Source organism: Lepus europaeus, chromosome 19, assembly GCF_033115175.1.
Source record: "Lepus europaeus isolate LE1 chromosome 19, mLepTim1.pri, whole genome shotgun sequence".
In the NCBI taxonomy this organism is placed as follows: domain Eukaryota; kingdom Metazoa; phylum Chordata; class Mammalia; order Lagomorpha; family Leporidae; genus Lepus; species Lepus europaeus.
The window spans coordinates 14383935-14401762 of record NC_084845.1 but is presented as its reverse complement, the minus strand read 5'-3'; the positions used below and the strand labels follow the sequence as shown (position 1 = coordinate 14401762).

Below are 17828 nucleotides of genomic sequence, written 5' to 3'. Positions count from 1 at the left end.
CTATTAAGCGAGATTAAATTACTAGTCAAGAAACTACCCAAAAAGAAAAGCTCAGTCAGGTCCAACACTGTGGCCTAGTGGTTATAAAGCCACTACCTGCAGTGCCGACATCCCATATGCGTGCTGGTTCGAGTCCTGGCTGCTCCACTTCCGATTCAGCTTTCTGCTTTAGCCTGGGAAAGCGGTGGAGAATGGCCTAAGTCCTTGGGCCCCTGCACCGGCGTGGAAGATCTGGAAGAAGCTCCTGTCTCCTGGCTTTGGATTGGTGCAGCTCCAGCCATTGTGGCCAAGTGGGGAGTGAACAACCAGATGGAAGACCTCTCTTTCCCTCTCTCTGCCTCTCCTTCTCTCTCTTTGTAACTCTGACTTTCAAATAAATAAATAAATCTTAAAAAAAAAAAAAAAAGAAGAAGAAAGAAAAGCTAAGGCCCAGATGGCTTCACTGGAAAGTTATAACAAAGAAATATTAATACTAACTTCTTTATGAACTTCCAAATTAAAGAGGAAAAGTAAAGAGGATGGAAGATTTATTCTATGAATCCAGTTATACCAATTCTAAAATCAGACAAGACATTACACGCACAAAAAAAATTATAGACCACTACGTCTTATTAATACAGAGGTAAAATGCTCAATGCTAATAAATCTAATCGAATGAAGAATTTCAGACCATGACCAAGGAGATGTATCCCAGGAGTACAACACTGGATTAACATCCAAAAAAATCAATTAATGTAATATACAATATCAGTACTAAAAAGGACAAAACAAAAGGTCATCTGCACAAATGGAGAAACAGTACTTCACAAAATACAACATTCTCATGATTTACAACAACAACAACAAAATATTCAACAAGCTACCAAAAGAAAAGGACTTGTTCAACAAGATACAGGATATCTTCAAAAATCTCACAGGAATATCATAATAAATGGTGAAACACTGGATGCTTTCCCCTAAGTTCAGAGACAAAACAAGGATGCCTACTCTCATCATTTCTATTCATCACTGTAGTATAGACATTAGAGAAATTAAGCAAGAAGATAAATAAGCATACAGATTGGGAGAAAATGACACTACGACTGTTTTCAGATGGTATAATTTTGCATATAAAAAATTTAAAGATTCCACTAAAATTCCATTTGAATAAGTTCAGCAAGGTTACAGATGTAAGATCAATAAGAAAAGTCAATTGTATTTGAAGATACAGAGAACATGCAAAAATGAAATTAAGAAAGCAGTACCATTCACAATAGTATAAAAATATAAAATACTTAGGAATAAATTTAACAAAATAAATGTAAAAATTTATATTCTGAAAGCAAGAAAATACTGAAATTTGAAGACATCTCATGTTTATGGATCACAAGACTTAATACTCACAGTGATAGGATAATAATACTTCCAAATTGACCTATAAATTCAATGCTATACCTAACAAAAGACCTTTTTGCAGTAATGTACAAGCACATCTTAAAATTTATACAGAAATGCAAAAGAGAGGCCAGAGTTATGGCAAAGTGCATAAAGCCACCATATTGATGCCAGTTCAAGTTGCAGCTGCTCCACTTCCAATTAGCTCCTTACTAATGTGACTGAGAAAGCAGTGGATAGCCCAAGTGCTTGGGTCCCTGCCACCCATGTGGGAAACCTGGAAGAAGCTCCTGGCTTCAGACAGTCCCAGTTTCAACCGTTGTGGCCATCTGGGGAGTGAACCAGTGGATGGAAGATCTCGCAGTCTCTCTCCCTCACTTTCTCTCTTTCTCTCTCTGTAAACTCTGCCTTTCAAATAAATTAAGTATTTAAAAAATAAAAAAAGAAATGCAAAGGATTCAGAAAAGTCCAAATGATCTTGAAAAAAAAAAAAAAAACTGGAAGATCTACATTTCCCAATTTTAAAATTTACTACAAAGCTACAATAATCAAGACAGTGTGGGCCAGCAACATGGCTCACTAGGCTAATCCTCCACCTGCAGCGTCAGCACTCCGGGTTCTAGTCCCGGTTGGGGCGCTGGTTCTGTCCTGGTTGCTTCTCTTCCAGTCCAGCTCTCTGCTGTGGCCCGGGAAGGCAGTGGGGGATGGCCCAAGTCCTTGGGCCCTGCACCTGCAGGGGAAACCAGGAGGAAGCACCTGGCTCCTGGCTTTGGATCAGTGCAATGCGCCGGCCGTAGCAGCCATTTGGGGGGTGAACCAACGGAAGGAAGACCTTTCACTCTGTCTCTCTCTGTGTCTAACTCTGCCTGTCAAAAAAAAAAAAAAAAAAGACAGTGTGGTACTGGCATGAGGACAGACATAATAGATGAACAGAATAGAACTGATTGAAAAAAATAAATCTCCCATTTATAGTGGATTGATTTTAGACAAAGGACACTCACTGGAGAAAAGGATAGTCTTTTCAACAAATGGTCCTAAGAGAACGGGATTATCTAAATGTAAAACTATGAACTGGATTTTACATTCTAAAAATAACTTAAAAAAGGACAACAACCTATATATAAGAGCTAAAACTACAAAATTCTCAGAAGAAAACAGGTGTAACTTGTGACCTCAGACAACAGTTTTTTAGATATGACATCAAAAACACAAGAAACAAGAAATTTTTAAATAAAAATGACTATCAGAACAATTAAAAAATTTTATACTTCTAAGCATGTATCATCACAAAATTGAAACATTCAGGCTGGCTCTGTGGTACAGTGGCTTAAGCTGCTGGTTGTGGTGCCAGCAGCCCATATGGTAGTGCTTGTTTGAATCCCAGCAGCTCCATTTCCCATCCACTTTCTGAATTTACCTGGGCAGTAGATGATGGCCCAAGTACTTGGGCCCTTACCACCCATATTGGAGACTCAGATGGAGGATGGAACTCCTAGCTCTTGCTTCAGCCTGGCCCAGAACTAGCTTTTGTGACCATCTAGGGAGTGAAATCATCAGCTAGAAGACTGATCTTCTCTTCCTCTCTTTACCACTTGCCTTTCAAATAATTATATGAATAAACATTTTTTTTTTTTTTAATGTGAGGGGCTGGCATGTGGCATAGCAGGTAAAGCCACTATCTCTGATGCCAACATCCCATATCAGAAAATCTGGTTTGACTCCTGAGTGTTTCAATTCTGATCCAATTCCCTGCTAATGTGCTCAGGAAAGCCAAGCCACAGATGGCCCACACATTTGGGCCTCTCCTATGGGAGACCTGGATGGAGTTCCAGGCTCCTGGCTTCAGCCTGGCCCAGCACCAGCCATTGCGGCCATCTGCGGAGTGAATCAGTGGATGCAAGATCACGTATCTCTCCCTCTGTCACTGTCTTTCAAATAAATAAATATACAAGTCTTTTTTTTTTTTTTTAAGGAACTATTAGTTGGGACACAAACATTACATATGAAATTGCCTGGGTTTGATGCTTGGCTCTGCTCAGGACTCCAGCTTCCTGCTAATACAGACTCTGGGAGGCAACAGGTGATGATTCCTTAACTACTTGGGTCACTGCCACCCATGTGGGAGAAACTGACTGAGTTCCTAGCTCCTGACTATGTGTTAAGACTCCATAGCTTCACTATTAACAAGTAAAAATACCTAAGCTCAGCTGCATAATGACAGCTTAGTACTTTGAAATACTCTTTAATCAGGGATTTGTCAGCTACATAGTTTCCAACTCTGCTAAAAAAGGGACTCTCATCTAGGTTGCAAGTATCATGAATGGTGTCTTAACTGCTGTTTCAAATGCCTACTCCTTTCCCAATTTTTACCTCATCTTAAATCCCTAACAAAACTTTGTCTTAGCACTAGATAGACTGATTTTCAAATTCAAATGGAGGGAGCCAGCATTGTGGCTTAACAGGTAATGCTGCCACCTACGAAAACAGTATCCCATATGGGCACCAGTTCAAGTCCCAGCTGCTCTACTTCGAATCCATCTCCCTCCTAATGCACCTGGGAAAGCAGTGGAAGATGGCCCAAGTTCTTGGATCTCTACACCCTTGTGGGAGACCTGGAGAAAGCTCCTGGCTCCTGGCTTTGGGTCTGGCCCAGCACTGGTCATTGCTGTCATTTAGGGAGTAAACCAGCAGATGAAGATCATGCTCTTTCTCCCTGTGTGTCTCTCCCCTTCTCTGTAACTCTGCCTTTCAAATAAATAACTAAATCTTTTTTAAAAAATTCAAATGGAATCAGAAGTCCCACAGTAAAGAAATTTTTGAAAAACTAAGAATGTGCTTGGAGGAAAGTACAGAAATCCTATTTAAATACACAAGGTTATTACAAAGTAACAGTAACAGTAATTAAAGACAACATAAAACACACACACACACACACCAGCACAGTACTGATGTAGATGTAGACAAACAGATTAAAGCAAAAAATGAAGGGCCTAGAAACAAACATACTTATGATCACAAAGGAAAGACCTATTTACTAAAGATTATTGGAATAACTGGTTTTCTAATTATAAAAATAATTTTATTAATAGAATTAATCAGTAAAGACCTACCTCAACTCAATTACAAACATATATTCAATTTAGATTAAATAAAGAAAAATAAGGGGGCCGGTGCCACGGTGCAGTAGGTTAATCCTCCGCCTGTGGTGCCGACATCCCATAGAGGGGCCAGTTCTAGACCTGGCTACTCCTTTTCCATTCCAGCTCTCTGCTATGGCCTGGGAAAGCAGTAGAAGATGGCCCAAGTCCTTGGGCCCCTGCACCATATGGGAGACCTGGAAGAAGCACCTGACTCCTGGCTTCGGATCAGCACAGCTCCAGCCATTGTGGCCATTTGGGAAGTGAACCAATGGAAGACCTTTCTGTCTCTCCCTTTCATTGTCTGTAACTCTACCTCTCAAATAAATAAATCTTTTTTTTTTTTTTAAAAAAAAGACTAAATATAAAAACCTCATATTAGAAAAGCCATCTCTTAGAAAAGACTAACATTGGCCACTCATGAGAGAGGATTATTAAATATTGACTGTGTATTAATTTTGACTTATCTCTTATTATAATGTTCACATTTAAAGATTTTATTTCTTTATTTGAGAGGTAGAATTACAGACAGAGAGAGATCTTCCATTTGATGGTTCATTCCCCAAATGGTCACAATGGCCAGAGATGGGCTTATTGGAAGCCAGGAGCTTCTTCTATGTCTCCCATGCAGCTTCAAGGGGGCCCAAGCACTGGTGCCATCTTCCACTGCTTTCCCAGGCCATTGGTAGAGAGCTGGATTCGAAGAGGGACAGCCAGGACATGAGCCACCACTCATATGGGCGGCTGGAGACTTAGTCTACTAAGCCACAGTGCCAGCCCCATATGTTCCTATTTATCATATGGTAATTGTTACTATCCAAATTTAAGAATCCACAGAACAAGATAAATGAAAACGTAACAAGTAGCATATTGGGGCCAGCATTGTGACATGGCAGGTGCAGCTGCCCACTGTGACACTGGCATCCCATATGGCACAAGTTTCTTTCCTGCCCACAATGTGGGCACCACTTTAGCTGCTCTGCTTCCAATCCAGCTCTGTGCTAATGTGCCTGGGAAGGCAGCAGAGGATGGCCAGATGCTTGGGCAACTGCAGCCACATTGGAGACCCAGAGGATGCTCCTGGCTCCTGGCTTAGGTCTGGCCCAGCCATCTGGGGAGTGAACCAACAGATGGAAGACTTTCTTTCTCTCCCTCCCTCCCTTATTCTGCTGTTCAAATAAATAAAATAAATCTTTAAGAAAGTGACAGATTGGGGCCGGTGCTGTGGTGCAGTGGGTTAAAGCCCTGGCCTGGGGCGCCAGCATCCCATATGGGCACCGATTCTAGTCCCGGCTGCTCTTTTTCCAATCCAGCTCTCTGCTATGGCCTTGGATAGCAGTGGAAGATGGCCCAAGTCCTTGGGGCCCTGCACCCATGTGGGAGACCAGGAAGAAGCTCTTGGATCCTGGCTCCTGGCTTGGAATCGGCACAGCTTGGGCCATTGCAGCCATTTGGGGAGTGAACCAATGGAAGGAAGTCCTTTCTCTCTCTCTCTCTCTCCCTCTCACTGTCTGTAACTCTACCTCTCAAATAAATAAATAAAATCTTTAAAAAATAAAATTAAGAAACATTGGGGCCAGCATTGTGGCATAGCAGGTAAAGCTGCTGCCTATAGTGTTGGTGCCAATTCTTTTCCCAGCTGCTCTGCTTCTGATCCAGCTCCCTGCTAATGACCTCAGAAAAGCAGACCCCTGCAGGTGCAGGGGTCCCTAGCACTTGCACCATCTTCTATTGCTTTCCCAGGCCATTAGCAGAAAGCTGGACTGGAAGAGGAGCAGCCGGGACTAGAACCGGCTCCCATATGGGATGCCAGCACTGCATGCAGATGACTAACCTACTACACCATGGCTCCAGCCCCTCTTAATTTCAAGTAGAGAAAAGACTAACAATATAAAATAGGCAAACAATAGAACAGACAATTGGCAAACTTTGCATTTTTCCACTCCTGCGTTGGCAGAACAGATGGAAACTGTTCAGCATCATAAAGTGCAGCCCTAGAATCAGACTGTATGGGTTTGAATTCTAGGTTTACAACACACTGATAACTAACTTGCTTTTCATTTCCCTTATTATATAAGAATTAAAACAATAATCTACCTCACAGAGTTTTTATACTGATTACAATAAATAAGCTATATAAAGTTCATGGCACAACCCACATAGCACATAGAAGCTAGTAAATAAAATATTGTGTAGTCTATATGTATATAAGTAACAGCTATAATGGAATATCACATCCAGATTCTAGAATGACTTTGAGACTGTAGGGCCTAAAATGTAGGCAGTACATTTCCTCACCTCAATTCAAAATATCTGGATTTTGTATCTGAAGAATATATCTAAAGTTTCTGATAGCTAAGAGAATAGTTTGCAGATCACAATTCCTTTGACACAATTTCTAGCTTTTTACTCTATGTGAAGAAAATGTATATGTGAGTAATTCAGAATTCTCTCATAAAAGTGGTTATTACCCAGTCTAAATTTTACCTAAAAAAATGTATCTGCAAATCCCAATTGTCTCTTTAAGATATTATTTTAAAATATATATTGGCCACTTGCATTTCTTCTGATTGCTTCATGTTATTCTATTATTTAGTTATTGGGTTCTTTTTGTTTATTTGATTTGAAACTGGAGTTACTGAGAGAGGGAAGAGACAGAGAAAGACATCTTCTATCCTCTAGTTCACTCCCCAAGTGGCTGCAATAGCCAGGGTGGAGCCAGGCCAAAACCAGGAGTTGTCTCCAGGTCTCCCACATGGGTGGCATGGAACCAAGCACTTGGGCTATCTTGTGCAGCTTTTCCCAGACCATTAGCAGACAGCTGGATCAGAAGTGGGGTGGTTGGGACACGAACTGGCACCCTTGTGGGATGCTGGCTTTGCAAGTGGCGGCCCCACCTGCCACACCACAATGTCAGCCCCTAATTAATGGTTTTTACAAAAAAGCTGTTAGTAAATCTCCACTGTACGTATTACAAAAATTATTTCTAGCTTTGCCTTTTTATAGCATTTAACACAGTTTTACTCAAGAAAAGCATTACTTTTATGAACCTAAAGCAAGCAATTTCATCTTCTGGACTGCACATTAAACTTTCAAGGAATACAGTCAACATATTCAAAGACAGTCTCAGGTATGAAAGATTATATAGCTAATAATGATTAACAACACCTATCATTCATGTAGCACTTATTACCTGAATTTAAACCTTCTAATATTCCTATAGAGTAAGTACCATTATTATCTCCCTTTACAAATGTTGCAACTAAGGCATGAAGCAATTAAACTTACCTGCAGTCATATACTCTGTAAGATAATAAAACCACTTGCCCACTGGCATGAACTGAGCTAACATTTGAATCCAAGTCTGATAAGGGCCACTGTTCTAATGGGAAAAACAACTGCAGGAACTATAGAATCATATGGTCAAAATAAGAGTATATGTTTCCTGATGGGAAAAATGTGGGCAGAGGGAAAACAATGCAGTTCAAACTATAGGAGTGTAAATGGTTTACAGGTGGAAACAAAAAGAATCAAGAACAGAGGTTTTTGTAAGATGAAGAACATTCTTTTTTTCTCAAAGGACTTAATTTGCTTTATTTTCTATTCCAAAAACAAGCAATCCTCCATTCCATAAAATACAATAAGTATCCCAGAATACTAGATCGTCTTTTTTTTTTTTTTTTTTTTTGACAGGCAGAGTTAGTGAGAGAGAGAGAGAGACAGAGAGAAAGGTCTTCCTTCCGTTGGTTCACCCCTCAAAAGACCGCTACAGCCGGCACGCTACATCAATCCAAAGCCAGGAACCAGGTGCTTCCTCCTGGTCTCCCATGCGGGTGCAGGGCCCAAGGACTTGGGCCATCCTCCACTGCCTTCCCGGGCCACAGCAGAGAGCTGGCCTGGAAGAGGAGCAACTGGGACAGAATCTGGAGCCCCAACCGGGACTAGAAACCAGAGTACCGGCGCCGCAGGTGGAGGATTAGTCTAGTGAGCCGCGGCGCCGGCCTATACTAGATCTTCTAAGACCATAACAGAGATATGGAAAGCTACAGAAGACTTGCCACATAATGTTAGTATAATTTAGCTCAATGTGTATCAAAAGCTCAAAAATACATATATGCAGAATCTTTTGAAAGATATATATTCCATTTATTCTTACAGGTAATTTTTTTATCTAAGTGCCAGTGGATAGTTTTTTCTTTCTGTAGATTTTAATTTTTCCTTCACAAACAATGCAAATTATGAAATGACCTATATGTTCGAATTTATTTTAACTCCCAAGATCATACTCAAATTTAAATTCAATTTTAGTAATTCTGTATGTATTTGTTGCAGTGTAGTCATATCCCAAATGCCCTTGGTTCTGATTTTCTATTCACATTTTCCTCACTTTGATTTTACATATTCCTCATTTTGATTTTTTTTCTCTAATTTACTGGTAGGTTACAATAACTCACTATAACTGCACTGCAAAATAATACAAGAAACAAATAAATGCTGAAGACATACAAGAGACCTGGCTGTTTCCTCTTCTTCCTTGGAAAGAGCAAAGTCCTGATGACACCAAGCTGAAGAAAGAAAAACAAAACAGATTTGCTTCAGAGTTTCCACACAAAAGAATACAGAAATTCTTCAGTACCTAGTGGCTTTATCATTTAAATGAATAACTCTCAGATACATGAGAAATGCTAACCACTACCAAGGTATAGAGACACCAAAATGTATATGGATGATTAATTATATACAGGGTCTGATAAGAATTTCTGGAGGGCTAATTATAGGATGCCCAATAAATTTACTAACAATATAATTTTCTTAGGATTTGGCTATATTTTATTCCTAATAGGAAATTTATTTTAAGTATATAATGAATATCACAAAAGATTTAATGAGAAAGAGGGCCTTTAAGGTGATACATGTTACCATAAAGATTTTGGAAACAAACTTCAATTAGAGACTGGCTATAGGCACTGTGGAAAACTTCTATGATAGAATGTAGTCATGATTCTGATGACATTTTTAACCTAATTTATTTTCACTCTAAAAAATTCAGGACCTCTGGTTAAAAATTTAAGGTTAAGTATTTGCATTTATGTCTGCTCTCTCCCAAACTCAATCACAATGTTAAAAAGGAACAAAGGAAGCTAGAATACAGAAGACTTCAGCAGTAAGAGATACTAACAAATTTTTGGAAGCTAAAGAACAGACAGGTGGATACTTTCTAACTTAACCCAAGAAAGCTAGTGGTTCAGTAAAGGTGGAGAAGCCAAGACAGAACCCTAGAAATATTCAGGAATGGAATTACTAGGTAATTCTACAGATAAGAACTTGGGAGTAGGGCTGAAAGACAGGGAACTGAATATAAAACATTATAAAAAAGATAAAGACCACCTGATGTCTTCTTTTACTACATATAGCACTTCATACTGGCTAAAAAAAAGAAAAATTTCCTCCACATATACTGAAAGACACAGGCTCTAGACTTTAGGCATACTAGATCCAGATAAACGCGGGGCTGAAGCAATGTAGAGAAAAAAAAAATGAAATTTTTCATATAGAAAGATGAGTGTTCTTCCCACTTCCTTTGTTTGCCTCCCAAAAAGCAGGAGTTCTGGTTTATAGGCTTCAAGGAAAATTTAAGATTTCTTACTGGGGAAATCAACTATCCTAAAAGAAAATGACTAGAGATCCTGACCTTTGATTGGCCTTCAACATCCAACACCAAATTAGAAAGAAGGCCAAGGATAAGAGCATGTTGGGGGCCGGTCCTGTGGCATAAGCGGGTACAGCTACTGCCTGCACAGCTGGCATCTCATATGGACATCAGTTCAAGTCCCAGTTGCTCCACTTCCAATCCATATCTCTGCTATGTCCTGGGAATGCAGTAGAAGATGGCCCAAGTGCTTGGGCCCCTGCACCCGCGTGGGAGACCCAGAAGAAGCTCCTGGCTCCTAATCGGCACGGCTCCTAATTGGCACAGCTCCAGCCGTTGCAGCCATCTGGGCAGTGAACTAGCGGATGGAAGACCTCTTTCTGCCTCTCTGTAACTCTGCCTTTCAAATAAATAAATCTTAAAAAAAAAAAAAAAAAAAGAGAATGTTGGGGTAGAGGTGAGATGTGGCTAAATAGCAAATGAGAGCTAAATCCTTATCTATGCTGTCAAAAATCAATAGGAAGGGGCCAGCGCTGTGGTATAACAGGTTAAGCCATGCCTGCAGTGCCGGCATCCCATAAGGGTGCCAGTTCGAGACCCGGCTGCTCCACTTCTGATCCAGCTCCCTGCTATGGCCTGGGAAAGCAGTAGAATATGGCCCAAGTCCTTGGACCCCTGCACTGGCATGGCAGATCCAGAAGAAGCTCCTGGCTCCTGGCTTTGGATCAATGCAGCTCCAGCTGTTGCGGCCAACTGGGGAGTGAACCAGCAGATGGAAGACCTCTCTCTCTCTCTCTCTCTCTACCTCTCCTCTCTCTGTGTACTCTGATTTGCAAATAAATGAATAAATCTTAAAAAAAAAAAATAGGAAGGGCCAGTGTTGCGGTACACCAGGTTAGCCCTCCACAGCAACTATGGCATCCCACATTGAAGGGCCAATTCAAGTCTTAGCTGCTCTGCTTCCTGCTAAGGTGGCCAGAAAGGCAGCAGATGATGGCCCCAGTGCTTGGGTCCCTGCCATTTATGTAGGGCATCAGGATGGAGTTCCTGGCTCCTGTCTTCAGCCCTAGCTGTTCTGACCATTTAGGGAGTAAAATAGCAGACGGAAAAACTCTGTGTTTCAGATAAATCTTTCAACAAATCAACAAAAAATATCTAAAGCTGAGAAAACAAGCACAGTAGTATAGATGTTATTCAGAAAAATGGAGATGAATGCCAGAAAATCCAGACAAAAATGGTCACAGTAGTTGATTGTAAGGAGTGGACAGGGGATTAGGAGGGATGGAATAGGAATCTTTTGCTTACACTTACATGAGCATTTAAAAATATTATTTAAATGTATCCATGAAGAAAAACAGAAATACATTTTTTAAATTATTAAAAAAATGTGAGTTAAAGTCTACACTGTACAGTCAGTAACATCTATGAGAACTTTCTTAGTAAGAGTACTGAATTTTCTAACTCTTCAACATTGTCCCTGGATGTACAACTTCTCTCTCCTACATTTTGCCTATCTAAGCTGCCTTACCTCTCCTTGCCATCACTGGGGTCAAGTGCTCCATTGTCACACAGCTGCTCCTGACTGCTAATGGCTGAGACGTGATTCAGAGTTTGCCCATTCTTGAAAGCAGGATGAAGACAGGTTGCAGATCCAACAATTCCAAGGTCCACTCTTTCCTGGTGCCTTCCAGCCTCTGGGACAGGCTTTGGGTCAGAGATCTCTTCCCATGATAGATGCTTGTTCCTCTGGCTTCTTTTTACTCACATCTACAGATCCGTCGTATCCTTGTGGAGCCAGGATCTGTGGGCTTAGAACATAATCCAATTTACCTGATGCCTTCTCATTGGATCCCTGTGGTAAGCAACCTCCACGATGGCCCCCAATGACCACAGTCTTCTGGTATTCATGTCTTTCGTTGCCCCTTCCCACATGAATAAGGATGACTTATATAATTAATAGGATGATGCAGAAATGACAGTGTGTAACTTTCAAGGTAGGTCACAACAGACATTGGGTTGTGTCTTAGGCATTTTTTGGACCGTGCACTTTAAGGGATGTCAGTCACCATACCATGTAGACACTACAGTGAGGTCTCCTGTCAACAGCTAACTCTTAATTTGCCAGTCATCTTGGAAGTGAATGGTCCAACTCTGGACCAGTGTTCCAATGACTGCAGCCTTGCCAACATTTTGACTGCAACTTAATGAAACACCTGAGTCAGAATACTAAGCTAAGTCATTCTCCACAGAAACAGCAAGACAATGTTGTTGGTTAAGCCATAAGTTTTGACGTAATTTGTTACATAATGCTAACAAATACAGCCCCAAACACTTATCTTCCTTATTAATTTATACTCTCTGGATACCAGATTGGATATGCTGAATGCAAAAATCAGTTTGGAGAATTTAGACTGAACAGTTCAGGCTGAGCCAAATATACAACAGACACTAAGAGTCTAAAAACAAAATGATGTTCACTTATCTCAAATATCATCCAAGTATATAAAGGCACAGTCTTTTTTATTTATTTTTTTTCTTTTTTGACAGGCAGAGTTAGACAGTGAGAGAGAGAGAGAGACAGAGAGAAAGGTCTTCCTTTGCCGTTGGTTCACCCCCCAAGTGGCCGCTACGGCGGGAGCTGTGCCGATCCAAAGCCAAGAGCCAGGTGCTTCCTCCTGGTCTCCCATGGGGTGCAGGGCCCAAGCACTTGGGCCATCCTCCACTGCCCTCCCGGGCCACAGCAGAGAGCTGGCCTGGAAGAGGAGCAACCGGGACAGAATCCGGCGCCCCAACTGGGACTAGAACCCAGGGTGCTGGTGCGGCAGGCGGAGGATTAGCCAAGTGAGCCACGGCACGGGCCAAAGGCGCAGTCTTGATGCAGTGACAGATATAAAGTTGGCTCAACAAACTCAGATCTGCAACAACCGAGAGTTGGAGTAAAAGAATGTTCAGTCAAGGTCCAGTTATTCAATTCCTGATCTGTGTTACCTAGGCAATTGAGAGGATAGTTGCAATTTAGAATCCTAAGACTTTCTCATTCTAAATGAGAATTATATCCATGTCATAGTGATACTGAGTGAATAAATGAAATGGCTATTAAATAAATAAATGCCAGGGCCCGCGCCGTGGCATAGTGAGTAAAACTGCTGCCTGTGGTACCGGCATCCCATATGGGCGCCAGTTCTGGTCCTGGCTGCTCTTCTTCCAATCCAGCTCTCTGCTATGGCCTGGGAAAGCACCAGAAGATGGTCCAAGTCCTTGGGCTCCTGCATCCACATGGGAGTCCGGGAAAAAGTCCTGGCTCCTGGCTTCGGATTGTCGCATCTCCAGCCATTGTTGCCAACTGGGGAGTGAACCAGCGAATGGAAGACACCCCCTCCCCAACCCCGCCTCTAGTCTCTCTGCGTTAACTGTGACTTTCAAGTAAAATAAAAACTTTAAAAAAAATTAAATGCCAAAAATGACATAGGAAGTGGACACCTCTTTAACCACATCTTTTAAATGGACAGACATTGTATGACAGAATGAAAATACTAATTCACTTATAATACATTTTGGAAAGTTTGAGACATATTTTTTTTAAAGATTTATTTATTTGGAAGGCAGAGTTACAGAGAGGCAGAGGCAGAGAGAGAGAGAGAGGTCTTCCATTTGCTGTTCACTCCCCAATCGGCCACAACAGCCAGAGCTGGGCCAATACAAAGCTAGAAGCCTGGTGCTTCTTCAGGGTCTCCCACATGGGTGCAGGGGCCTAAGGACTTGGGCCATCTTCTGCTGCTTTCCCAGGCACATTAGCAAGGAACTGGATCAGAAGTGGGAGAAACATATGAAGTTCCTGGCTCCTGGATTCAGCCTGACCCAGCCCTGACTATTCGGGCCATTTGGGGAATGAACCAGCAGATGGAAGATCTCTGTGTCTCTCCCTCTGTCCACTCTGCCTTTCAATTAAATAAAATAAACCTTATTTTAAAAAAATACATTAAGGAAACAAGGAAGCAACCATGGAAAACAGTATGGCAGTCAAAAAATTCAAAATAGAATTCACATATGATCAAGCAATTCTACTTTTGAGTGTACACCCAAAGAAATTACAAGCAAGGATTCAGGTATTGGTACTCCCTTATTTATAGCACTGTTTATTTACGAGAGTCAAAAGGAAGAAAGCAGCCTAAGTATCCTTTGATACATGAAGAGACAAAATGTTTACCCATGCACGACATACACATTATTCAGCCTTAAAAAGGAAATTCTGACACATGCTCACGCCGGCGGATCTGAAGGACATTGTGCTAAGCACCTGCAACAGGACAAATATTTTAAAAGTCTACTTATATGATGTACCTACAGTAATCCCAGTAATGGAAAGTAAAATGGTGGTCGGCAAGAGCTGGGGAACTCGAGGAATGGGGAGTAACTGCTTAATGGATCCTTGAGTTTCTGTTTTGCAAGATACACAGTTCTGTGGATGGATGGTGCTGATTATAGTATAACATTGTGACTGTGCTTAATGTCACTGAACCATACACTTAAGCATGGTTAAGATGGTAAAATTTAGGTTATATATTTTACCACAAACTAAAAATATATATACATGTGTAAAGAACAAATGAAATAGTAATAATACATAAAACTAGAAGAAAACAACATATCAGACAAGAATAAAACAGAAATAGGTGAGTAGTTTTGAGTTCAAGTATAGTTGTCTTCTTAAATTTGGGTTTTGCAAATTATGCATATTAAAAATTGAAGGGGCCAGCCATATGGCGTAGTAGGCTAAGCCTCCACCTGTGGCACCATCATTCCATATGAGTTCTGGTTCAAGCCCTGACTTCTCCTCTTCCAATCCAGCTCTCTGCTTATGGCCTGGGAAAGCAGTAGAAGATGGCCCAAGTGCTTGGGCCCCTGCACCCATGTGGGAGAGCCGGAAGAAGCTTTGACTTTTGTATCAGCCCAGCTCCGGCTGTTGTGGCCATTTGGGGAGTGAACCAGTGAATGGAAGATCTCTCTCTCTCTCTGTCTCTAGCTCTGCCTCTCAAATAAATAAGTAAAATAAAATAAAATAAACTGCAGGATAAGAGCAGAAACCAAACCAGTGGAGAATGGGAAAAAAGGATTAAGGTAAACCTGCACACACACACACACACACACAAAAAGGTAAAATAACACAGAATAAGAAATGGAAAAATAAAATCTCTATCAGCTATCAGCATAAATACAATCGACTTACATTTACCTATTAAAATAACAAAAATTTAAAAGGGTAAAAACACCAGAAATATGGTCTTTGCAGAAAACCTGAGCCATAAAGACATTAATACTTGAAACATAAAGACATAACGGAAAGGAAAATAAACACTGAACATAAAATTCTTGATAATACATAATAACAAAACCTGAAAAGCAGTATTACCAGGCAAAAGAGAACATGGACTAAAACACATTCAGCAGAATGAAGAGCCACGGTTTTTAATGTGGTAAGCTGGAACCTTGGCTCCAATTCATCGCTTTCCTCTAATAGAATTATACATTCACATTCTTTGCCAGGTAACTTTGTAATGCCCTTCAGCTGTGGGTAGTGATGTTAAGCTCAGCCACGTGACCCGCTTTGGCTAATCTATTATTAGTATACTGGGGAGCATAAGTTTTAGGCGTGCTTACATATTCTATCTTGTGCCCCGGTGATGCACTATGAGAACAGCACGCCCTGGTAACCACTGCCCTCTTAACCTGCGCTCAGTTAGAACAAATCAAGCGCATTATCTGAATTCACCCTGCAGCCTCCTCACTCAGCCAGACCAGACTACATCAGGTGAGCACAAAGAACCTGTAAACCCACGAACAGGAGAATATAAACTTCTCTCTGTTATAAGGCACTGGGAGCAGGGGGTGTCTGCTAGGCGGTGTTATGCCAAGAGCTAACTCATCAACACAGTAAAGGAAACAAGCCTTCGATGAGGATCCTGAACCTGGGGAAAATCACCAGGCAAAACAAGGCCAAGGGCTGAGGGGATCAAGAAGGAAAAGGCAGCAAAGGAGACTAAGAATGGGACGACGGGGAGGGAGGACCACAACACAAACGCAGAGCGGCTTCTTTGCTTCTCAAGCAGTTTCCAACTGTGCCAAATGTCACAAAGAAGTCAACTCAAGTCAGACAGGAACCACCACACATCGCACAACCGGGCACACTTAACCCTGCTCGCCCTCAGCACACCCACCTCTAATCACAATCACACTACGCCATCACACACACACGACCACCCATTCCACCACAACACACACACAACATGCCCATCACAGTGTTGTGTTTTTTTTATTCCAACAACTCCGACCACTCACCAGCAGCGTGCTCTCCCCAGGAGCACCCCCTCTCCACAGCCGCTGCTTGGGGGACGCCGACCTCCGGAGAGGCTCCGCCCCTCAGCCGCCCGAGGCGGCGCCGTCGGAAAGCGCAAACCGCTCTCGCTCCCTCAGCCGCGGCGGACAGGCGGCAGCACCACCTGCCCGGAGAGCCCGAGGGCTGCTCCAGCGCAGTTCCTCAGAGCATGAGACCGGCACCAGCACACACGCCGCAGACCCACCACACTACCGCCGAAACATTCCTCCGCTCCGGACACGGCCGACAGCACAACTCCTCCCAGAATGCCGCGCGGCCCTATTCAACTTCCGGCCGGAGCGCGGACTGCGTTTCCCGGACGGCAGGCAGTGAGCCAGACTGGCGCCAGGAGGCTGAGGTCCTCCTTCCCTACTTGCGGGGATGCGCAGCTGAGACTCGGCAGGACATCAGAGAACTGCCCGGCAGTCATTGCTGGTGGACCCGGGCGAGAGCCTGAGAGCAATCGGCGTCGGCCCTGCTCTGGACTACATTTCCCAGAGATCCTGGTGGCCGATCGCTCTTCTCGCGGGAACAGGAAAGTTGCGTCACGCCTGGCGGGACCGTTAGATCTGTGAATTGAGAGATTGTGGTTACTGATGGGACCGGCTCGGTCTGCAGATTCCGACTCAGATCGGAAAGACCTTAGCTGGGCCACGATACTGGAGGTCCGTGCCGTGGGAGCGAGTTAAAGAAGGAGGGTTGTGGAACTGTGGCACTGTGGCTGAGGTGGGGTGCCTGTCCCCGAGCAGTGGGGACGGTGTGGGTCCCCACGGGTGTGTGATTGTAACGGTGGTACCATGTGGGGCTCCTTGGGTTAAGCATGACTGTATCAAAATCTTTGTGACACTATGGGTGTCACCTGTGCGATTGTGTCTCCAGAGCTCTGTCCCCAGGAAACCCCTTTGAGGTCTTGTCAGATTCTAATCCTGGACAACAGGAAACAAAGGTTTTCCCTGACGTGGTGGGGTTGGACAGGACGCCTCACTTGCTTCTGCTGTCCCTGTTCGCTGAGCGTGGTGGGTAATGGGGCTGGGCTAGGGCTGGGAATGGCTACTGATTTGGGTACCAAGAAAAACCTCTCAAAATTACTTTTACCTCTCCCAATTTCTACTCTTCTCCATGTGGGTTTCCCAGAAGAGGAGGAAAGAATGCGTGATGAACTCTTGCAAGCGATAGCCGAGGTGTGTGTGGGCTTCCTCTTTGCTTTCCTCTTTCCAAGAATTCTTGGGTAATAAAGATATGTCGGTTGATTATAGGTCCCTATAATTTCTTCATTGTATAAAAGAATGGTTTG

The 17828-nt window shown here is 42.6% G+C and overlaps 1 protein-coding gene across 3 annotated transcripts in view; it reads right to left on the bottom strand.

The window, feature by feature from the left end:
- LOC133747816 (zinc finger protein 568) overlaps positions 1-17828 on the bottom strand; it is a 187629-nt gene that overhangs the window by 87269 nt on the left and 82532 nt on the right. Inside the window, exons 1-3 of one of the 3 annotated variants that reach the window (XM_062176191.1) lie at positions 16498-16834; positions 11690-11969; positions 9018-9076 (exon numbers count right to left, since the gene is read on the bottom strand). The exons of 1 other annotated variant lie outside the window; for it this stretch is intronic. In XM_062176191.1, coding sequence (XP_062032175.1) covers positions 9018-9076; positions 11690-11723 — 93 coding nt within the window. In that variant the 5' untranslated portion in view covers positions 11724-11969; positions 16498-16834. Of the gene's footprint in view, positions 1-9017; positions 9077-11689; positions 11970-16497; positions 16835-17828 lie in introns of those variants that run through there. One more of the 3 variants, XM_062176190.1, reaches the window with a different exon arrangement.